General features: G+C 43.8%; 1 protein-coding gene across 1 annotated transcript in view; it reads left to right on the forward strand.

Moving 5' to 3' along the window:
• Positions 1–5,330: 5,330 nt before the first annotated feature.
• Positions 5,331–24,993, forward strand: part of LOC106563293 (NAD(P) transhydrogenase, mitochondrial) — a 30,746-nt gene continuing 11,083 nt past the window's right edge. Inside the window, 19 exon segments of the mRNA XM_082973894.1 lie at positions 5,331–5,544; positions 9,035–9,168; positions 9,389–9,580; positions 9,831–9,933; positions 9,936–9,983; positions 11,512–11,585; positions 11,587–11,613; positions 17,656–17,838; positions 18,085–18,206; positions 18,208–18,260; positions 19,356–19,589; positions 21,060–21,063; positions 21,934–22,041; positions 22,043–22,070; positions 23,181–23,209; positions 23,211–23,345; positions 23,572–23,581; positions 23,901–23,976; positions 23,979–24,032. Of these exon segments, the coding sequence (XP_082830020.1) occupies positions 5,331–5,544; positions 9,035–9,168; positions 9,389–9,580; positions 9,831–9,933; positions 9,936–9,983; positions 11,512–11,585; positions 11,587–11,613; positions 17,656–17,838; positions 18,085–18,206; positions 18,208–18,260; positions 19,356–19,589; positions 21,060–21,063; positions 21,934–22,041; positions 22,043–22,070; positions 23,181–23,209; positions 23,211–23,345; positions 23,572–23,581; positions 23,901–23,976; positions 23,979–24,032 (1,828 nt within the window).

Raw genomic sequence — 24,993 nt, forward strand, 5'->3', positions numbered from 1 at the left:
ATTTCACGGTAAGGTCTACACTTGTTGTATTTGGCGCATGTGACAAATAAAGTTTGATTTGATTTGTTTTACTGTACATAGAAGCGAGTATTTGAAAGAGAACGTCTGTAAAGTCTGAACAGTTAGAAGTTTGTTAGAAGGTAAGTGTTCTTCTACATAGAAGATAATAGGAAATCCCAGGACAAAGTGTCTATAATACTGTAATAAGTTCAGATAGTAGCGGTCACAAACTCCAAATTCCACACAGTTGTCACTGCAAGTTCGATATTTATTTCCCACTGTGCAAATAATTTCTGTGCATTCTTATAAATTCCATTGTTAACAGGTTTTTGCTTGGCAGACATTTTTTTTACTGACATTTGTCAATAAAACTGTTTATGTAAAAGTGTTTTGTGATGCACTAGTAGCCTTGGTTGTCCTGAAAAGAAAATGGTAAAACACTTCAATGTGAGGCTAAATATTAGGGCATAACAAGCAGATAAATTAAAGTGGTAAAAAAAACCCCGCTATTGGTTATTTAAAGGCAACATCCATTTAAAGCTGAACTAGCTAACACCCGCGGTAACCACACATTCCTAACATAGAGACAGTTAAGAAAAAACAGGAACCAACTCTCTGCACTACATGTAAGGAGAGATAAAACCAAAGACATAAAGAAATGGTATCATCTTGGATATGAGTCTCCTAGCTTTGTCATGCTGAGTTTGACTGTAAGCTACAGTATTTCAACTTCAAGGTATCAATTAGCATCAGGTAATGTGCTATTATCTATTCACACACTTATTTACACACTTCTATTTTTCCAGTCATTACCTTACCAAGTTTGGTTGGGGAATTTGATCTAATGGCACCAGACCCATGTCTGACCTACAACTAGCATGAATACAATAAAACAATGTGTATGGAGAGAAACTGCAGGGTTTTACTATTTGGTGTATTCACAACATTTGCATTTTATGTTCCCAGTCAAATCTCAAATCTTGCAAGGGCAGCTTCCACATCGGCAGATGACGGGATTGGCCCAGTTTAAAGGCCTTCGAGTACCTAAATCTGTCCGACACTACCACCTGCTGGAGACATAATATCTTACACCAAATACCACAGACATCCATATTTGGGTTTCATAAACCACAATTCAATCCATGGTTTTCATATGAGCAGTGGTGACCAGTCAATCAGGGCATGGTCCAAACACACCAAGACAGTCGTGAAGAGGGCACGACCAAACCTATTCGCCCTCATAAGGCTGAAAAGATTTGGCATGGGTCCTCGGATCCTCAAAAGATTTTACAGCTGCACCATCGAGAGCATCCTGACAGGTTGCATCACTGCCTGGTATGGCAACTGCTCGGCCTCCGACCACAAATATTGATATAATAATCATAAAGTAAACATGCAGTTTATTAGGCTTCAGATGAAATAAATTATAACTGCATTGCTGGGTTTAGAACTGGAAAGAAAGGTATTTCACTGTACATGTGACACTAAAACTTGAAACGAAAATTAAATAAGTTATGAACTTCCCAGGGTGGTAAAAGTGCAAGTTGATGAGCTTGATGCTCCTTTCCAATAAATATCGACGGTCTTATTCTGGTGACATGATCATAGATGCTTGGCTGCCGTTTGACAAATAAAAATAATCTCACTCTTTTGTCCAAAATAATCTCATGTAGGCCATCTGCGCAGTGTGCACACTATAGCTGCATTTGTCAGAAAACCTTCAGTTAACTTGTATTTTTTATTCGGTACATGGGAATTTAGCTGCAAAGTGTATTTTTATGCATACCCGCGGGAGGTAGGTGTGCTGAGTGTGCTGCAGCACCCCCTGAAAAATCAGAAAAAAAATTAAACAAATAAATAAATCGGAATAAAAATTGCGCATGTTTTTATACAGATTTTTTAATATTTGCATGAAAATCTATTGCCAATTGGATGGAAACCTAGCTAATGTTGCACATCACTATCGACATCTTGTCACGGCTGTCGAAAGGATCGGACCAAAGTGCAGCGTGGTTGTAGTTCCCCATTTTATTAAATCCGTGAAACTTTGCAAAACATAAATAACTAAATTTACAAAACAACAAACTGTGACGCAGAGAGAAACAAACACTACTCAAAAGATAATCACCCACAAAAACAGGTGGGACAAACATCAGCTTAAATTTGACCTCCAATTAGAGACAACGACGACCAGCTGCCTCTAATTGGAGATCATACCAAACAAAACCAACATAGAAATTCAATACTAGAAACTGAACATAGAAATACAAAAAACAGACAAACACCCCCTGTCACACCCTGACCTACTCTACCATAGAAAATAACAACTTACTATGGTCAGGACGTGACACATCTCAAGCCAAGAGAGATAGAAAGGAAGGCAGACAGGCAGAGTACAGAGATTAATGCAATTGAAAGAAACAGAATTTTCAGCAGGATATTTTCTACTGTTTTTATTTGTTGGCTTTAGGCCTATGTATTTCACTTAGTTGATGATTGACGTTATAGGCCTACTTCTGCATTGGCCTATAGGCTATCTCTGAGTTCCATGTAATTTATTTGTGGATATGTAACAAGCGTCATTGTATGTGGACCAAAACGCAGCTCCTCCTTCAGGCGCTTGTACTCCCCAGCCTGGTGCCATGGTCCCTTTCCATCAAATATCTCCTCCCATGTCCATAACTCCAAGTAGCTCCTCTGTTGCTCCTTCCTCCGCTGCTTGGTCCTACTTTGGTGGGTGGTTCTGTAACAAGCGTCACTGTATGTGGACCAAAACACAGCGGGTATATTTATCATCTTCTTTTTTTGAAGAAAAACCAAAACACTTGAACAAAACAAACGACGAAACAGTCCCATCAGGTACACAGACTAAACAGGAATCAACCACCCACAAACACAAGAGAAAACTATCCCACTTAAATATGGCCTCCAATTAGAGGCAATGACAACCAGCTGTCTCTAATTGGAGGTCGTTCCAAAACCCCAACATAGAAATAGAAAAACTAGAGAAACACATAGAAATAGAATAACATAGAACAAAACCCCCAAAACCCGAAACACACTAAACAAACACCCCCTGCCACGCCCGTACCAAACTACAATAACAAATAACCCCTTTTACTGGTCAGGACGTGACAGGATAATGGATAATCCTGGAAATGGTGGATAATCCTGGAAATAATGTGGAAGTTTTCCCGAGACATTGTTGCACGGAAAAGTTCTCTGCCAGTTTCTGCATCCCACAGGGATTCTGTGGATTCCCCATTGGATCTGAAAACACCGGCAAGGATAAGAACCCCAATGTATGCATTTAAATGAGTGGTCCTTCCATCTCTCTCCAAAAACACGCCTTCCCTCCAAATTAGTGCAGTCCAGAATGATTTTGTGGATGGTGTCTGGGATGAACAGTTCAAAAGAAGACTATGTCCCACTCATGAGTAACCGCCATCCATGTCGGCCCTGGTTGCATCCTTATCACATTGGCAGCCATGCGGGGTGGCTCATTCCTTGGGCAATAAGACCATTCAATTTCACTTTTTTTTTTACATCCATATTTTTTTTTACATCCATATTTCTCCTCCTGCAGGCTGGCTGGCTGAGGGTCAATCTCATCATCATCTTTCAACTCCCTATCAGACTCTGAATTGACAGACAGTCTTCCACACTAGCTTCTCTCTCCGCAAAAATGATTTCTAAGGTCCTCTGAGCAGAGATAATTTTTGCCATACTGATTGATTGTGGTAAGGAGCCACGCATGCAAACCTATTTATTTGTTGTGTTCTCCCACAATTGTGGGAAAAAACTTGTTTTTTTAGTTTTTTTTACAATGTATTAAAATAATGTAGCGAAATAATGTATTGTAACAACATTGTGCAGGTTCCCGCAAGACATTGTGTAGTTTCACACAATACAAAGGGTAAAGAGTGCGAGAAAAGCAGAAGACAGGCAGACCGGCAGGGAGACAGCACCAAGAACTTGTCTATGTTGAAACAGCAGGCCCAGGGAGGAGGAAGAGAGTGGCACACAGCAAACCTTTTAGTTAAATTTTTACTGGTTTTCATCTACACACACACACACTTTTCCACACTTTTATTACCCTCAGGTCTAGTGGACCCGAACACCACATATGTAATATAAATGTGCAGGGGGGTGCACAGTGTACACTCAATGAAAACATGTTCACAGAAAATGAACCAAGACCAATGAGTCTCAGGTTGAAAAAGTATTAATTGTATCATTTTTCTTTTAGTAAACATTGAAAATGGGTCCCAAAGACCCGAACACCACACACGGGTTAAAGTCTACTGTACTGTACTCTACTGTATCATACTGTACGGTAATCTACTAAATAAAACTCTATTGTCTGGTTCAGTACCGTACTGTACTCTACTATGCTCAACTGGACTGAACTGTGCCGTACTGTGCTGTTCAAACTTGTGAAACATAGCCTAGATGTCTATGATTCGTTCATGAGATTTGGTCTGGTCCGGACCGATCAAATGTGTAATTGTTTAGGGGCAGAGCTCATAATCATAATACCCAGTATGCTTTGCAAGTTTTTGTTTTCATATTCACTTTTTTGGAATTAAGCAGATGCTCTTATCCAGAGAAACTTACAGTCACACTGGGCAAAAAGGGTCAATATCAACTAAGGTAGTTTCTCCTACCAGCTGAGCTTGTTTTCTGTGTATAATGTGCAGCACAGCTGATTGGAGAAACCATTCGAGTTGCACAAAATGGAATATAACGTTGCTGATAAAGTTAGGAATTACTCAATTTCATTTTCACAACATCTAAAGACCTACATCACTACACTGAGAGCTTTGCCGTTTCTAAAATGACCTATTTGTTCATGTTTTCCATAGCTCCCATACTGCAGAAGGAGCAATGAGGAAGTCTATTGCAGGTGGTCTAATTTTCTCAAAACCAAGTGAAATCCCTTCTATAACATGCCATTTACATCAAAAGTAGAGATTTGGCTCAAAAATAGTCAGCCAATCCTTTAATGAGATTTGAAAGTGTGACGTAGCTAATTCTCCAGATGGTGGCAGCAGCTGCATTGAGAATTTGAAGCAAGTTTTCCTGAGGACTGTAGATTCCTTCCATGTAATTCAAAGGGTGGGATAATAGGACAAAGCACTGTTTCTTCATTTTTTTTCTCTCCAGATTCAAAGATTTAAATCTCACCAGCCCAACCATTGTGTAACAAATTGTTTACTACCTGGATATCTTAAAACAATCATACAAACTAAATACGCTCCTGCAGTGATGCTGTAGAATGTATCAGGGGCTTTCATTAAGCGCCCTCACACCCTACTGCCAGCGCCCCCATGACGTCCCCTGTGCCCCTTCCCAGAGCGGCAGCCCTAGAGCAGTTCAGGTCGCTGGGAGCTCAGACTCTGGAGGTGGACATTAAGGAGGCCGGTGACGGCTAAGGCAGCTACTCTAAGGAGATGTCCAAGGAGTTAATCGAGGCTGACATGAAGCTGTTTGCCAAGCAATGTCTGGAAGTAGACATCCTCCTCAGCACGGCACTCATCCCTGGTATGCATAGTGACCACCAAGCACACACCTCATTACCGCTATCCTCTCCCATAGAGACAAATCTGTATCGCTTTGTCTTGCTTTACATCTTCCTCTGCACTGCTGTCCTCCTAGTCTGATCTCTTTGTGTTCTGGCCTACTCCATTGTCATCGTCAAGCCATAAGGAGTTGGCAAGAGAGCAGAAAGACTGGCAACCAGTCTGTTGTCATCCCTGATTTCACCCCTTCGTCGTTCTTCCTGATCATGTACGAAGTGCATGTACTGCTATCATCAGCTTTTATCTGTCCAATCCTCTCAGGTTCTAAGCTGCTTTAAGGCTTCATCAGCTCAGTTACCTAGCGCAGTTAAAGTAGTGGTTAGGCCCTATCCATCTGGTTAACTCTGCCCCTCAAGGCTGAGTTGGTATTATTCCCTTCCTTAATAGTGTTATAAAAGGATTTTTGAATTACTTCCTCATCTCTGTACCCCACACATACAATTATCTGTAAGGTCCCTCAGTCGAACAGTCCAGTTCAACCACAAAGTCCATGGAGGTTTTTCAATGCCTTGCAAAGAAGGGCAGCTATTGGTAGATGGGTACAAAAATGTAAAAAGCAGACATCCGTTTGAGCATGGTGAAGTTATTAATTACACTTTGGATGGTGTATCAATACAAGCAGCTACTACAAAGATACAGGCGTCCTTCCTAACTCAATTGCCGGAGAGGAAGGAAACCGTTCACAGATTTCACTTTGAACCAATGGTTACTTTAAAACAGTTAGAGTTTAATGGCTGTGATGGGATAAAACTAAGGATGGATCAACAACAATGTAGTTAATCCATAGTACTAACCTATTTGACAGAGTGAAAAGAAGGAAACCTGTACAGATTAAAAATATTCCAAAACATGCATCCTGTTTGCAACAAGGCACAAAAGTAATACTGAGGAAAATGTGGAAAAGCAATTCAGTTTTATGGGTGTGCTTGTAATCGACTGGGGAGTTTTTCAGGATAAAAAACTAACGGAATGGAAATCCTAGAGAAAAACCTGGTTTCCACCAGACACTGGGAGATTAATTCACCTTTCAGCAGGACAATAACCTAAAACACAAGGCTAAATCTACACTCGAGTTGCTTACCAAGACAGCAAATGTTCCTGAGTGGCCTAAGTTAGTTTTGACTTAAATCTGCTTGATAATCTATGGCAAGACCTGAAAATGATTGTCTAGCAATTATCAACAACCAATTTGACAGAGCTTGAAGAATTATGAAAAGAATACTGGACAAATGTTGCACAATCCAGGTGTGGAAAGCTCTAAGGGACTTACCCGTAATCGCTGCCAAAGGTGAATCTAACATGTATTGAATTTTTCTTCTGCTTTGACATTACATAGTATTTTGTTTAGATTGTTGACTAATCAAAAGAGAACCATCGTACTCTCCCAGAAGCTTGCTGATGCGTAAAACCCGCAAATTCAGACAAACAAAAATTATTTGTGGTGGGCTATGATGTATTTACGTGAGCGGACACCTGGGGCAGTTGATTTGTGAGTTGCCTTTCGTGCCCGCTCCCATACCCTAGAATTCTGTATTTCTTTGTAACTCATTTGTATACAGGTAGACCAGAAAAGCCACATCCCTGATTGGCAGAGGAGTGGCAACCCTAATTAGAGGCACCTGCTGCTCATCAGTTGTTCAGTACAAGTGCTGTTTTGAATTAAACAAAATTGTACCTAGAAGGTGAAGCCGAAACGTCTGTGTACGCAATCCCCGATGCAGTGAAAATAATAAAAAAATAATAATAATGAAGTAAGCTTTATGCGACATCTTTTAGAGTGCCAAGCCATTACAACTTTTTGTGTGTAGATCATTGACAAAAAAAAAAAACATTTTTAATCCCACTTTGTAACATAACAAAATGTGGAAAAAGTCAAGGGGTGTGAATACTTTCTGAAGGCACTCTCTCTTGTCATACGTTGTTTACATTGGTAGACGGCCTTGATAAGATATGCAGCTGTAGTTGTGAATGACATTTTCCTTTCCACTGACATGGCATGCGGTGTCAAAGTCATTGATGTTATGTAATGGTCCCATGTCTAGAACATGTTATCCTGTCCCCTATACTAGCACTACAGGTCCTGTTGGGTGGGCAGCAGTGATGCAGTACTCAAAACCGGTCTTGGTCTCGAGACCACATATTGAGTGTCTCTGTGTCGGATACGTTTTTATTCGGTCTTGACTCGGTCTCAGACAGTGAGGACTCTTCATTTCTTCTCGAGACCAGCCAAGACCAGTGGAGTAAAAAACACAATTATCAGCTTCTAGTCATTCAGCGCAAAAAAAAGTTCAAATATATACACTCCTTTCTTGAAATATTAATCTTATCACCTATTGAAACCTGGGATTCCTACTTTACTCGTAACTTTACTTTAATTTACTTTTGTGGGAAAACTATTGCTCGCTATTGCACAATGGCTTGCTGGCCTTAGAAAAGGCAGACCTTTTTGTATACATGGACCCACCCCATTACAAAATGTGATTGGTTGATTCCACTGTCACTCCAATAAATTACCCTAATACAATTTATTGGCAGATGCTTTTATATCAAGCGTCTGATGGCCTAGCCAATGGCTGATTTGGCTAGCTAGCTAGATTTATCTCCCCAGAGACCACCAAAGAAAAATCCAGATTGGATATTTTTGGGGTATTTTTTTTCTTCAACTGAAGAGATTAAATCGGAACATCATTGAAAATAATAATATGATTATTTTATAAATCCTTAGCTCTTCTCTGAAGGCGTAGAAGGCCCATTGTTCCCCACTGTGTTTGGGTTAGTAATCATTGGTAGAGTGGCTCTATTTTCCCTCAGGATGCATTATTTACCATTCTGAATGTCCAAAGAGTCCATATGTTGTTCTGAAACATGAACACAGAAATACTGGAAATTTTGAACTCTTATTATGGTGTTGATTTGACAATTACAATCATGGTCTTGTTATGGTCTTGAATTGGACTTTCATTTTTCTGGTCTTGGTCTTGTCTCAGACCCCTCGTCTCCCCCCGGTCTCGGTTTTGCCTCGGTCTCGCCCCCCTCCGGTCTTAGTCTTGAATCAGTCTCGCTTTAGGTGGTCTCTAACACAACACTGGTGGAGTGACTGACTCCTTTGGTCTAGTCTACACAAGCCTAGCCTAGCCTGATCACTACTGCTGTGTCATATTCTGACCAGTTCAACTTGACCTTGGAAGAGTTTCTCTGTGTTATCATGACATCCGTTTACTTTGAAGCTAGTTTAAACTTCAGAAAGAACCCGAAAACATTGCCTAGCATAAACCGAGAACAACAAATTGCAATTTGTTTATTTGCCAGGGTTTGATTAATTGTCATTAAATCTACACTTTAAGACATTGTTGTACAAAATGCTGTGCTGATTGAGCACCCTGCTGGCACTGCAGACAAGAAGCTTATTCAACATGGTGTTGACCTCTCTGACCATGGTGCTGTGTCCTCAGATCGCAAGGCTCCCATCCTGATCACCAAGAACATGGTGGAGAGCATGAAGGATGGCTCTGTGGTGGTGGACCTGGCTGTTGAGGCTGGAGGAAACATCGAGAAAACCGTGCCTGGAGAACTCTCTGTACACAAGGTCAGTCAAGACAATCTGTTATTATTCTCATCTTCAGTTTCATCATTTGTTTCTCTTTTGACACCGTGGTGAACCTGCTTATGTCCGTATCATTTGGATTGCCTAGACCTGGTACCACAAGGTTACCTACTAAAATAGTGTAAATCCTTTTCTAAAAGGTTGATGAAAGAAGAATCCACAATTTGTCTTTCAGTAAAATAGCTGCTTCTGTTATTTTTAGGGTGTGACCCATATAGGCTTCGCTGACCTGCCCAGCCGCCTGCCTACCCAGTCCAGCACCCTGTACTCCAACAACCTGACCGGACTCATCTGTGCAATCAGCCCTTCCACTGAGAACTTCCACTATGAGGTCAAGGAGCAGTGTAACTACGGCACTATGGACCATGTCATCAGAGGATCCGTTGTCATGCAGGTGAGGTGAAGCAGCTGGGTTTGGTTACATCTGTTATTAGCACAACGAGGGAAGACTGGTTAATCAGGGAATCTATGATGAATTTACTTGCTCTACCTCTGCAGTTCACAAATGAAATGGGCCTCAATGTTTGGTTATGGAAATTGTTTTGGAAGATATTGGTAAAATGTGAATTTTAAACCCATAGACTCCCTTTGGTTTTTGGGATTGTTGGTAGTTCTTACAACGTTGTCCTCTCTATCTGCTGCAGAATGGAAACAACCTCTTCCCAGCTCCTCTGCCCGATAATATCACAGTGGCGGCCCCTCCCAAACCCAAGAGCATGCAGGAGCTGGCCAAAGAGAAGGCTGCTGCGAGTCCCCCGTCAAGGCTACCCTGACCACCGTTGGCATGTACACTGGAGGTGAGACACACCAGCACTGACTGTCTAGACACTTCATTCATTTATACTTACATTGCCTTCCAGGGTCATGTTCAGGAGGTACCAAATGGAGGAAAACGTAGTGAAATGATTAGAAGCTACCTGGACTTAATGCTCATTTTCATTTTCTGTTCCACAATTTTTGCTACGGTGTGCCCTAATGAACACCACCCGGATCTAAGTCAGTTGTTTACTTAATTACAACGTAAGGGGAATAAAATGGCTGACACAGCAGAAAGCAGAGGATCCAGAGCAACACTACTGGCTGTCAGAATAATGGCCTCCTAAACCGAGCCATGTCATGAGTCTCTGTGAGCTTGTATGGTGGTCTCCCGCTCTCTCTTTCTCTCGCTCACCCTGACCTGGGATAACAGGACTATCGTGGGGGGTTAAAGCAGCCTGTTAGTGTTTTATTACCTTTCACATTCATTACATTGTTCTATTCTCTACTAACACTGGCAAGTCATCCGCATAGCTGACTAATGTGGGAAAGGTGAGCTGTAACCCCATTCTGAGAGCAGCACCAGCCGTGATTAGACATAAACGCTACCCTGAACTGAAATCTGTGCAGATTATTTCTATTGGTTACAGGCGGAGGCTCAGAGGTTAGTCTGTGAGAGGAGAGAGAGAGAGAGAGAGAGAGGAGAGAGAGAGAGAGAGAGAGAGAGGAAGGCAGTAACTGTCTGCTCTGTTCTGTTCTGGAATCAGATCAAAGAGACCCAGAGAACACAGCCTTCTTCCCCAACATTCAGATAAATGAGCCACAAACTGGGTTCACACATAAATAAACACCCTGAGATAAACAAACAGGCACATCTATCTTTATGTCCCTTCATGAGTTAGTTCGCTCCGTATCTCTGTCTCTCCCCTCTGAAGCCAAGGAAGGAAGGTGCTGCTGGAACATCTTGATTTTCTGACCACCGGATCAACCATGCGAGAGGCCAGAAAGGCAAAATGGCTGAGAGCTCCTTTGAAATGAGGATTGGTCACCTAATTAGAGCTCAACCTAACCTGCCCCCCCCCCCCATCCCCTAAACCACCACCAGCAGCCTCTTAGTGCCAGGAAACAGGGAATAATAAAATGTGAGATGACGAGCCCTCCCCCTGCTGTGTCTGTCTGAAGTGTTGCTGTAGCTGTTTCCCACAGACCCCTGCTCTGGTAGTGGAGACTGTAGATGGCAGGCCTGTAAACCCCATTCACACGTTCCCCCGAGCAGCTCGTTCTGGGTTGGCTGTGGTCGGCGCGTCGCCACCACTACAGTTTGGTTGCTGTAATCGCTGCCTAGCTGAAATGCTAACGGCAGCATATCTGTCTCTTGTCCTCACTTAAGAAAATTAGCAGACGACAGAAAGAGTCAGCATTTCTAGTGTGCCTCACAGGCCTCATTAAATTCATGTCAACACCTCATGGGGTTTGCAGACCTGCTATTCAGTATGGACATTGGATATGTGGTGTGGTGTAGTGTTATTAAGTTATTAATTAACTCTCTCCCTCCTTTCCCCCTCTCAGGTCTTGGCACCCGTTTAGGCCTGGGCCTGGCTACCCCCAATGCAGCCTTCACTCAGATGGTGACCACCTTCGGCCCTGGCTACCATTGTGGGCTACCACACGGTGTGAACTGGATACAGAAGACTAAACAATGGCACGTCATTATTTTGTAATGTAGTATATTCAGGAATGTATGGAGGTAAAACTACTGAAGAAAATGCATCCAGGCCTAAGATGCATCACTTAGGATTTGGTTTCAAATGAGAATTTATCACATTTTAAAACCCAGATGTTATTCATTTGATTTACTAATCTCTAAAAGGCATTGCTGTAAATGTGCAGAGGAGATTCCTTCACAGAACTAGCAGCTGATTCTCCCTCCACCTCCACACCTGCAGGTGCTCTCCTCTCAGTGATGAGTTGGCCCTAGAGGGAACAGGAAATGATTCATGCTCCTTGTAGTCTGGGTGATTTTAAAGTACTACTCTAGAGTGTGGATCCTCTTCAAGCAACTAGAAGCATAGGTCTCAGGTTCCACTCTGTGAATGCAGAAGAATATAGGCTAATAAATTATAGAAGAGGAATCTGTAATTTAATATTTATTCTGCAAATGAAAGAGAGACTGATTATTAGGCTGATACAATTGTAAATCAATGTTTGGATAGTGGCGAGAGGAAATTTCATGATTACTCAGTCCTAGTTGCAAAATACATTAATTTGCCACCATTGCAAATGAATAGTTCCTGATCATTATTAGTTGCTCTTTGCCCACCCTCCACAGCTACTTCATTAACAGGAAGTGTTACAGACGGGGTGTGTGTGTGTGTGTTCGCAGCATGTTGATTACTCTTGACACGGGCGGAAGTGACACGCTGGCTGTGATATCTCCTGCTTTCGAGGGCGATGTGCTTCATTAAGCTTTTCCTTGTTCCTCCCGGCGGCGGTAGGGCACTGCAGTCAGGGCAAGGGTCTGGGTCCAGGAACCAGGAAAGGCTTGAATGTCTTAATGAGCCCATGGTGGTCCAACATTAAAGCCTTCATGTCGCCCCAGACGCTAACTTCAGAAGAGGCATGGTGGTGGCATCCAATGGAGCAATTATCTCCCTAGACCTACTGCACAGTTCCTGTGAACCACTTTATTAGTCCACACTATACATACAGTGGCAAGAAAAAGTATGTGAACCCTTTGGAAATACCTGGATTTCTTCATAAATTGGTCATAAAATTTGATCTGGTCTTCATCTAGGTCACAAAAATAGACAAACACAGTCTGCTTAAACTAATAATACACATACAGTTACACGTTTCATGTCTTTATTGAACACACTGTGTTAGCATTCACAGTGCAGGGTGGAAAAAGTATGTGAACCCTTTAATAACGTTTTTTTTTGTAGATCAGACCTGCACAACAGTCAGGAGGAATTTTGGACCATTCCTCTTTACAAAACTGTTTCAGTTCCACAATATTCTTGGGATGTCTGGTGTGAACTGCTCTCTTGAGGTCATGCCACAGCATCTCAATCAGGTTGAGGTCAGGACTGACTGGGCCACTCCAGAAGGCTTATTTTCTTCTGTTGAAGCCATTCTGCTGTGGATTTCCTTCTGTATTTTGGGTTGTTGTCCTTTTGCATCACCTAACTTCTGTTGAGCTTCAATTGGCGGACAGATAGCCTTTCATTCTCCTGCAAAATGTCTTGATAAACTCGGGAATTCATTTTTCAGTCGATGATCGCAAGCTGTCTAGGCCCCGAGGCAGCAAAGCAGCCTCATATCATGATGCTCCCTCCACCATACTTTAAAGTTAAGATGAGGTTTTGATGTTGGTGTGCTTTGCCTTTTTTTCTCCACACATAGTGTTGTGTGTTCCTTCCAAACAACTCAACTTTAGTTTCATCTGTCCACAGAATATTTTGCCAGTAGCGCTGTGGAACATCCAGGTGCTCTTTTGCAAACTTCAGATGTGCAGCAATGGTTTTTTTGGACAGCAGTGGCTTCTTCCATGGTGTCCTCCCATGAACACCATTCTTGTTTAGTGTTTTATGTATTGTAGACTCGTCAACAGAGATGTTAGCATCTTCCAGAGATGTCTGTAAGTCTTTAGCTGACGCTGTAGGATTCTTCTTAACCTCATTGAGCATTCTGCGCTGTGCTCTTGCAGTCATCTTTGCAGGACGGCCACTTCTAGGGAGAGTAGCAACAGTGCTGACATGTCTCCATTTATAGGCAATTTGTCTTACCGTGGACTGATGAACATCAAGGCTTTTAGAGTTACTTTTGTAACCCTTTCCAGCTTTATGCAAGTCAACAATTCCTAATCTTAGGTCTTCTGAGATCTTTTTTGTTCTAGGCATGGTTCACATCAGGCAATGCTTCTTGTGAATAGAAAACTCAAATTTTGCGAGTGTTTTTTATGGGGTAGGGCAGCTCTAACCAAAATCTCCAATCTCGTCTCATTGATTCGACTCCAGGTTAGTTGACTCCTGACTCCAATTATCTTTTGGAGAAGTCATTAGCCTAGGGGTTCACATACTTTTTCCAACCTACACTGTGAATGTTTAAATTATGTATTGAATATAGACAAGAAAAATACAATAATTACTGTGTTACTAGTTTAAGCACACTGTTGTCTATTGATGTGACATAGATGAAGATCAGATCAAATGTTATGTCAAATTTATGCAAAATCCAGGTATTTCCAAAGGGTTCACATACTTTTTCTTGCCACTGTACCCTGGTCCCCGCACCACCCTAGTCATTCTCAGTCTCTCTGCTCACACATTGTCTCTTAGGTGTGTTCCCCACATATTTGGCATTACCTAAACCATTCCTTTTATCTTGGTCATGCAAAGAAGTGGAAACATTGAAGCCATTGGAGTTATTGTTATTGTGGTGCCAAATGTAATAAAGCTAAGAGAGCTGTTCAAGCCCAAGACGTTAGTGAAGTATATTGGAATTTCAGATTCTTAAGAGGGAGAGAGAGAAGTCTGTGTCAATCTCTGTCTGGAGCGTTGGGTTACTTTTGATGGGGAACCCTTGGTTTTGCCCAATGGCTGGCACCATCCTCATGACAGCTCTTTAACCTACCTGAAACTGTTGAGTCACAATTAGCTAAAGTCTTTCCCTTCTGAAGTCCGCCCTGAGTGGGATGTGACGAACAGACGCTTCTGGGATAACTGTCATCCCATGGGACTTCACCTTTATTTTGTGTGTGTGTGTGTGTGTGTGTGTGTGTGTGTGTGTGTGTGTGTGTGTGTGTGTGTGTGTGTGTGTGTGTGTGTGTGTGTGTGTGTGTGCGCGTGTGTGATCAATATAGACATGGCTGGCTGACTATCTAAGAGCTGTCTTGATAAGTCAGTGGTAGGTAGGTGGTATTGGTGTCTATTTGGTCAGGCATGTCTGTGATCTCTATGGCCTGAGTATGACGCCTTTGTTTTCCAAAAGTAACTCGCCCTCTTTTCAAGGGAGGGAAACTTCAGGTGGGGATCTGATGGCATTAAGGGTTCAAAGTTCACCTGGTGTCTAGAATATTGTGAGCAGCATGTCTCGCTTTTTATAAACTTTTTTTTTTCTCCCCAATTTTGTTGTGTCCAAATGGTAGTAACAGTCTTGTCTCATCGCTGCAACTCCCGTACGGACTTGGGAGAGGCGAAGGTCGAGAGCCGTGCGTCCTCTGAAACACAACCCAGCCAAGCCGCACTGCTTATTGACACAATGCCCGCTTAACCTGGAAGCTAGCCGCACCAATGTGTCGGAGGAAACACCGTACACCTGGCGACCGTGTCAGCATGCATGTGCCCGGTCCACCACAGGAGTCGCTAGAGCGCGATGGGACAAGGACTTCCCGGCCGGCCAAACACTCCCCTAACCCGGACGACGCTGGGCCAAATGTGCGGCGCCTCATGGGTCTCCGCCGGCTGTGACAGAGCCTGGACTCAAACCAGGATCTCTAGTGGCACAGATAGCACTGCGATGCAGTGCCGTAGTGCCACTCAGGGGGGGACGCCATGTCTCTCTTTTTGACAGAGTGTGCGAGTAAATGTTTCTAGCCTAATTGTCTTGCTGTATGTATTTCCTGTGACACTGAGGCAGCGTGCAGTCACCTTTTAATTCAAACCTTGGCCTGTCTCTGTGACTAATTGTTACTGTGGAGTTCCAGAATGGGACAGCCAGGAAAAGCTCACTCATTCAGTCAGACACATAAACACATGACTGGGAGCATGTTGGCTCTGTCTGACCAGCCAGTTGTTGTGTTGTTCACTGCAGTACAGCAGGCTGCATTTGTAAGTCATTATAGGGCTGATGGTTATCAGGACTCCCTCTGCGCTCTGACATTTTCCTCATTAAGCTGTGCTGCTGTGCTCGAATGCAATGTGTAAGAAACATGCCTCTCTATACAGCACATCAAATGTTATAAAGCTTTGTTTGTCTGACAGGGCAATGGGTAGAGAAGCAATAATGTTTCAGTGTGTTGTCATTGTCATTTGACATTTGACATCAGTTCAACACATGTGGGACTAATTGAAAAACATGTCTGTAATGTGATCTAAGCTGTGCTTACTGTGTGTGTGTGTTTATTCAATGTCTGACTGCTGTGGGCGGTCTGTCTCTCATTGGGGGGGGGGGGGGGGGGGGGGGGTCAACATCGCTGATGAGTGACTCTGGACTAAACCAGACAGTAACTGTGAAAACAGATACTAAATAGAGCAGATGAACTCCTCTTACCTCAAAATTGGACCCCCTTTGGAGACCTTATATAAGATCTTTGAATACGTAAGATAAGTGGATATCAGACCCCTTTAGGGCCATTTATTTCACTTGACTATCTATTAAGAAACTGCTTATTGCTCCACTGTTCCCTCTTCCTCAGCTGTGACCGTTAGTTGGTCCATGGACCCTGTTCGTGACCTTCCCTAACTCCCTTTAGGTAGAAAAGAAGGAACTTCACACGTGAACTGGAAATGACTGAGTGGTCTTCAAAAGGGCCATGGCCATGCAATAAACCAGGCTTAGTCTAGCTCTGCTGAGAAGAAATGAGGGAATGTTGTTAATGGTAGTGTCGGGAAAGTCTTTGGTGCATCGTTCTAGACAGCCGCTGAGTCACTCATTCAAAGGCAAACGCTGCAGCGGTCCAGAGGTCCCAGTCTGTGCGAGGGCGCTCCAACAGGCCAGAACACTGAGCAGGGTCAAAGATCATGGCAGGGATTTAAATCCCTCATACTGGGGCATTCTGGCAGATTTGAGCCATTTGCTGTAATAACCAGTTATTATGACTCTCTCAGATCTCTTTGTACATATGTTCCAGTATGCTTAAAGTGCACCTCTTTATATATATTTATTTTCTTTAAAGAGCAGGTGTTTAATTTAGTTTTAAAGTCCCTATTGGTTTCCATTCCACATGCAACATTTCTTAGTGGTCTACCGCACCACCCATAAACCTTCAGTAACATAAAAACGGACATTCCACCATTTGTTTCCTAGCCCTTCTTCTACAATTTTTATATTGTCAAGTGAATACACCAAAAAATGACCCTCCAATTTAGTTTCAATAAACTAGCCCTGAAATTTATAGAGTACCTGCTCCTTATACAACGGGTTGAGGAATAGTTTTTTCTTCCTCTGGCTCTTGCCACAAAGCCTTTTGTATTGCCATGTGTTTTTATAGCGGCAGCACGGAAAAATCCTGTGCATGCTTTTCTTCAATATCTGCCCTTTGCATTCTTGAATCTGAATGTATTGACTCTGAGCCTCAAGTCTGAAATAGTTTTTTTAATTATTGGTGTGTTTAAGTGATTGAGGTCTGGGCTGGGCTAAAATTAGCACGTACAGCTGAAGTGGACAGATGTTAGCCACTGGATAACCTGTCTGAGTGTGGGGGTGTAGTGGCGATGTAGAGAACCCAGAGGTTGCTTTTGGAATGTAATGTGATCCGCCCCAGCAGAATGAAGTGTTCCGTCTGGTCGTTATATCAGGGGAGCGACTCCACCAAGAAACCCCCCAGCTACTACATTCACTGAGTTGGCCTTTAGGAACCTTTTGTGCGCACACTTTTAATATGTTACTCAAATATCAAATAAGGGTGCTATAAATATTTCAAATATGACCGTCTTCACCCTGTTATGCCTGAAGCGTTCCAAAAGAGTGTATGTGTAGACCGTTGTCTACCAGATTGACTTTGACTGGTTTTGTTCTCTTTCTCTCTCAGGTGGTTTCCTGGTCACCAAGAAGATGCTGGACATGTTCAAGCGTCCCACTGACCCTCCAGAATACAACTACCTGTACCTACTGCCCACCGGGTTGTTTGTGGGGGGCTATGGAGTCACCATGCAGGCTGGCTACAACATTGAACAGGTGAGCATCACCTAACCCTCACATTATGTACCACCAATCAGGTGGGCTCAGGCGTTGTGTTCATTCGGCTTTGTTAAGTAGGCAGAAAACGTGACTGAAATGGGCATGTATTACCTGAACTTTTTAATTTAGAACAGGTTTTAATTTTTTGCTACAAAACGTTTTGTAACCCCTCTCTCTCTCTCTCTCTCTCTCTCTCTCTCTCTCTCTCTCTCTCTCTCTCTCTCTCTCTATCTCTCTCTGTAGATGATGTACCTGGGCTCTGGTATGTGCTGTGTGGGAGTCCTGGCTGGTCTGTCCAACCAGTCCACTGCACGCCTGGGTAATGCCCTGGGCACGATGGGTGTGGCAGGGGGCATCGCTGTCACCCCCTGAACTCCTGGCACAGATGAGTGCCGCCATGGCTGTGGGGGGTATCGCTGGTAAGTGTGTGCGTGCTTGAGTGTACAAAACATTAGGCATAGACTGACCATGACATAGACTGACCAGGTGAATCCAGGTGAAAACTTGTTAAATCCACTTCAGTCAGTGTAGATGAAGGGGAGGAGACAGGATAAATAAGGCTTTTCAAGCCTTGAGACAATTGAGACATGGATTGTGTATGTGTGCCATTCAGAGGATGAATTGGCAAGACAAATGATTTGAGTGCCTTTTGAACTGGGTATGGTAGTAGGTGCCAGGTGCACTGGTTTCAGTGTGTCAAGAACTGCAATGCCGCTGGGTTTTTCATGCTCCACAGTTTCCCGTGTGTATCAAGAATGGTCTACCACCCAAAGGACATCCTGCCAACTTGACACAACTGTGGAAAGCATTAGAGTCAACATGGCCCAGCATCCCCGTGGAATGCTTTCGACACCTTATAGAGTCCATGCCCCGACGAATTGAGGCTGATCTGAAGGCAAAAAGGGGTGCAACTCAATATTAGGAAGGTGTGTGTGTGTGTGTGTGTGTGTGTGTGTGTGTGTGTGTGTGTGTGTGTGTGTGTGTGTGTGTGTGTGTGTGTGTGTGTGTGTGTGTGTGTGTGTGTGTGTGTGTGTGTGTGTGTGTGTCTGTGTGTGTGTGTTGGATTTGCATGCTTGAATGATCTGAACCACGTATGCTATTTACTGTAGTCGACATGTGTTGTCTCCTTCAATCATATGAGTAACTGCTTACTGCTCATACTGCAGCAGTGCTGAGGTAATGGTCACCATCGTGTCTTAATCATGATCCAGTCAGGTCAATCTACATTCTTCCTGGAATCAAGTTGGAACCTAGACTAAACCATCCGTTCAGACCTTAGCCTGTTTGCTTTTCCAAATGCTCCTATTAACCCCGTCCATGTCTGCAGGGCTTTAAGAAGAACACACACACCAGAACACACACACACGGAGGTGCACTCACAAACAAGGAATTTCCCCCAAACATCAGCCATACCTGTGCCTCAGGACTGCCCGTTTCTCAGCAGTCCTTAGGGTGTGTGTCTTTGCGCACGTCTCTGTGTGTGTTGACCGGTCCTCATCCCCTCTGCCCCCCAGAATTGGGTATCGCTAGGAAGATCCAGATCACAGACCTCCCCCAGCTGGTAGCTGCCTTCCACAGCCTGGTGGGTCTGGCTGCAGTGCTGACCTACGTGGCAGAGTACATGATCGAGTACCCTGACTTTGCTACTGACCCGGCTGCCAACCTCACCAAGATCATCGCCTACCTGAACACCTTCATCGGAGGGGTCACGTTCAGCGGATCCCTGGTGGCTTATGGGAAACTACAAGGTGAGGACGGATGATTGTTATTGGGAATAGTGATGCTTTATATTTGAGTCCTATGTAATTCTATGGGATTGGGGAGGTGGACGTGGGATGTTGTTTTTGTTGGGAGCTGCAAGTGAAAAAGGGTAGGAAATCCTAGGCCAAGCACGCCATGAGTTTTTACGGTTCCACTTTGACCTACATTTCCTGTCTACAAATGAGGCAGTTAAAGCAATACATATATTCATTATACATATTCATCATCATGGCCCATTGATTTGATTAATTTGTCCATAGATGTTATTATTCATACACTATATACAAACGTATGTGGACAACCCTTCAAATGAGTGGATTCGGCTATTTAAACCACACCCGTTGCTGACAGGTGTATAAAATCGAGCACACAGCCATGCAAGAGCCATAGACAAACATTGGCAGTAGAATGGCCCGTACTGAAGAGCTCAGTGACTTTCAACGTGACACCGTCATAGGATGCCACCTTTCCAACAAGTCAGTTCGTCAAATTTCTGCCCCGCTAGAGCTGCCCCGGTCAACTGTAAGTGCTGTTATTGTGAAGTGGACATGTCAAGGAGCAACAACTGCTAAGCTGCAAAGTGGTAGGCCACACAAGCTCACAGAACGGGGCCGCTGAGTGCTGAAGTGCGTAGCGTGTAAAAATCGTCTGTCCTCAGTTGCATCACTCACTACTGAGTTCCAAACTGCCTCTGGAAGTAACGTCAGCACAATAACTGTTCGTCAGGAGCTTCATGAAATGGGTTTCCATGGCTGAGCAGCCGCACACAAGCTTAAGATCACCATGCACAATGCCAAGTGTCAGCTGGAGTGCTGTAAAGCTTGCCGCCATTGGACTCTGGAGCAGTGGAAATGCATTCTCTGGAGTGATGAATCACGCTTAACTATCTTGCAGTCCAATGGACGAATCTGGGTTTGGCGGATGCCAGGAGAACACAACCTGCCCGAATAGATAGTGCCAACTGTAAAGTTTGGTGGAGGAGTAATAATGGTCTGGAGCTGTTTTTCAAGGTTCGGGCTAGGCTCCATTCTAGACTATTCTGTACTTCCAACTGTGTGGCAACAATTTGGGGAAGGCCCTTTCCTGTTTCAGCATGAGAAAGCCCTTGTGCTCAAAGCGATGTCTATACAGAAATGGTTTCTGGCCTGCGCAGAGCCCTAACCTCAACCCCATCGAACACCTTTGGGATGAATTGGAATGCTGACTGCGAGCCAGGCCTAATCGCCCAACATCAGTGCCCGACCTTACTAATGCTCTTGTGGCTGAATGGAGCAATGTTCCAACATCAAGTGGAAAGCCTTCCCAGAAGAGTGGAGGCTTCTATAGCAGCAAAGCGGGGACCAACTCCATACTAATGGCCATGATTTTGGAATGACATATTCAATGAGCAGGTGTCTACATACTTTTGGTCATGTAGTGTATATATATTACACGCAGACATTTTCCTGCATTTTCAGGAATGTTCTGATCATGGGCACCACATCTCAATTTAGACAGCTTGGGTTTGATCCAATAACCCTCTGGTCAGTAGTAGACCAGTAGACCAGTAGTGGTCTGGGTCCTTCAGGTTGATGCCTGAGCGTCTGTACCCGAATCTGCACCCCTCCTCTCAGTCCCCTGTCCCAGCCGTGCCACCCAGGCCCCCCTGCTCCAAGCTAGGCCAGGCGGAACCTTTCCCAGTTTGGCACTAATTAGCCCCACCGCCCCCAGTCATTTTCCACTTGTTCCCGAAAGCTGGAACGCATTATCCCAGGGAGCGTTCCCACTCCACAGTCCCACTGGAACCTGGAAAACCTGCTCCGATAAAAGATTAAAACGTCCATTTTCCACAAAATGCACATTTCATGCTAGATACGTTTTTCTTGTTATTTTCTTTTGCATTTTGTTTTTCAGTTGTGGGTTTGTTTTGGAAGGCTTTCAAAATGAGGAAAAAAGTTAATGAAACATTACAATGCGTCCCATATCACAGGTGGTGGAATCCAGATGTTGGCTCTGTTCATTTGATTATCAACATGTATTCAGTTTCAATTAAGCATGAAACAGCCTCATGAACACATTTCAGTCTCTGAAATGAAAATCAATTCTCTGTTATCTTTCTACCTGCCTGCCAAGGCTGAATTAGTTCAGGGAGAAATGTCCAACTCCCTTTTTAATCCATACAGCATGTGTGATAGTAACCTCCTTGGATAATAAATAAAATGCTCACTTTCAGATTGTTCCTCAAAAGTGGATGAGGACTGAATACTTGTAAATGAAGGCCATAATAAATTAGATGGGCAACTCATAGTAATGTCCTGATATGCATTTAGCTCTATATGTCCATGCCTACAGTCTTTCTTCTCCTCCTCTCTCCAGGTGTGCTGATGCTATGAACACTGGGCTGATGGTCTCCAGTGGGTGCCTGATGATCCCCTACATGCTGGAACCCAGCTACCCAACAGACTCTGTCCTCTCTCTCGGCCGTCATGGTACGACCTACATGCCTACATGGTAAGTAAGCCTCTACCCTAATCAAATAAATAGAATTACTGGGACGGACATCCCCATTCAAATCAATGTTTTAAGTTATGAGGGTGCAGTGACATTTCTATGGTTTGAAAGTCTTTTCCTGTTCTACTAATTCTATATCTATGGCCCTAATATCCACCAACCTGGACTGACCTGTAATCTTTGAACTGATTCTTAGAAATATGATGGAAGTCGTACCTCCTTTTGAAATCCTGTGCTCTAGCCCATTTTAGGTAGGCTTAAGTTCAGCTATCCTTCAATAAAAAGCACTCAGCTCACAATCCTGCTCCACTGTTGGCCCTTAAGGAGAGTTTTCATTGGAAGCATTAACCACAGGATCAGTCCATAATAAGATGATAGATGGAAGGTAAACTAAGATGATGAGGTTTTGAAGCAGCGCTGAGAGAAGGTGGTTCTGGTTAAAACCGTTGTGAATGTTGGCTGCTCAGGCCTCCGTGTGGTTTTTGACGTCGGATAAATCAACAGATATTCATTTTTTACGTATACAATATCACACCACTCTGACTGAGAAAGGTGTAGCTAAACAATCACCTGTGCCTGAGCGTGAATGTCTTTAAAAGGAGATCTGATATTGTTCAAGTCCTGCCCTCACTGTTTGTTTGATGGAGTGTATCGTTGCATAATGTGAGGTAGCTGGCTCTGGTTAAGAGCCTTTCCCTGAGTTAGGGATCTTGGAGAGTAACACTAGGATGATATCATAGAGAGCACTTGAAATGAATACTCCTTGTTTTGACAAACACCTAATGCACTGACTGAGGCCCACTGCGACCTGATAGGGGCTAAATACACTACATTTCGACAGCCTGATCAGATTTCTCTGTTTACCATTCAATAATACAGGTTGTCTGCTTATGCCCACATGTTTCAGGACAATGCAAACGTGTGAGTTTATTTAGGCCAGGCCTACTACACATATGACACATGTTCTATGTATACCTTCTTTAGTATGGACAACATATTGAATTTAGCAACACATGAATGAATTGTCTTGTTTTATTAATCCCACTGCCATATCCACCTTCAGTCTAACGGTAGTCTTGCTCTTCTAGGGCCTGACGCTGACAACAGCCATGGGTGGTCATCGCGGTGCTCAGCAGCTACTCCGGCTGGGCCCTGTGTGCTGAGGGTTTCCTGCTCAGCAACAAGCTGCTCAACATCGTAGGGGCCCTCATCAGCTCCTCAGGGGCCATTCTCTCCCGCATCGTGTGTGGTAAGTAAGTCCATTGGTCTGTATTTTCGAAGTGTCACAAATCCTATAGAACAGGGGTATTCAACTCATACCCTACGATGTGTGGAGCCAGCTGGTTTTCTGTTCTACCTGATCATTAATTGCACATACCTGGTGTCCCAGGTCTAAGTTAGTCCCTGATGTAGAGGGGAACAATGAAAAAACGCAGTGGAACTGGCTTTGAGGTCCAGAGTTGAGTTTGAGGGCTATAGAATGATTAAAGTATGGAGCCTATAGTCCTTCCGTCTGTCTGTATTTAGGAAGTGTCATACATCAGACAGAATGGGTTAAATAGGTCGCATCAGCTCATAACCTACATGTCAACCTTGAAGATGCTAAAATGTGCATGAGGCAGTTTCTGTGCTTCCAACGTTCTCCACTAGGAGGAACTCTAACTGTACTTAAATCCTTCTTGGCTGCATTGACTGCCTGAAAGAAACTGGGTTCACTGAAAAATGCAGATGACTCAAAAAGGCTGAGCAGCTTTTGATCCTATCCATCTCTGTATTCCCCCTCCTCTCTCTCCTCTCCCCCTGGCTAGGGGCTAGGCCATGATCTGTTCCCTGGCCAACGTACATCATCCACTGGGTCAGGCAAGCCCATGGAGATCATAGGAACGTGGACCAGACTGTCAAAATGATCAAATACGCCCACAACATCATCATCACTCCAGGTAAAGTAAAAACCCAGCAACACACACACACACACACACACACACACACACACACACACACACACACACACACACACACACACACACACACACACACACACACACACACACACACACACACACACACACACACACACACACACACAGCATTAACACAGTGATACTTACACACACCGGAGCACTGACAGGGCAGGTTCATGTAAACCACCCACCTACACAGGGTTCAACTGACAAATGTTTTTAAGACCTAGAGAGTAAGTGCGTTGTGGCCAAAGGTCTTGTGCAGAAAGTAGAAAACATGGTCCTTTGCCATCCACATTTTTCAGAAATTCCAAAACTTTTTTTCTATGTTTAGCTAACCTCTGTTGACCTTGTTACATCACCAGTTAATTTGCTCAACTTCATTGGGGCACCTTTCAAGTAGGGCCCGTCAGGCATGCAGGCCCACTCTATCCCGAGGTGGTCCAAGAGCCTGGGTCGTGTTTTGGAGTAGGGTTTATTGAAACTTTGACAGACCTCTGTATAATCTCACTCTCTGTCTTTCCACTCTCCCACCCTGTCTGAAAACCCGTCCCCTGACGACGGCTCTCTGCACATTTCTTCTCCAACCTAGTGGCGACGTGAACTGTTGAGTGAGAAGTCAGCTTTATCTCTCCTGCCTGGCAGTGCAGCCTCAACCTGTGCTGGTCTATACAGTATGCTGCTTCCAGAGAAAATAAGGGGGGAGGAGAAAATAAGGCTATTTTTTTATGGGTTTTAATATGCAGTACCCATAGGGCTCCAGCCAAAGGTAGTGCACTGTAAAGGGAATAGGGTGCCATTTGGGACACAGGCCCAACCTAGTGGCTGGCTCTGCTCTGCTCTTCTAATCAGCCTGGTTGTCTGTGGCTCGGCTTGACCTCCTGGGCCAATAAGTGTAATGGCCTCCAGCAAAGCTTATGGCTCTGTCTGTCCTCTGTCT

The sequence above is a fragment of the Salmo salar genome, chromosome 01 (assembly GCF_965601325.2).
Source record: "Salmo salar chromosome 01, fSalSal1, whole genome shotgun sequence".
NCBI classification, from domain to species: domain Eukaryota; kingdom Metazoa; phylum Chordata; class Actinopteri; order Salmoniformes; family Salmonidae; genus Salmo; species Salmo salar.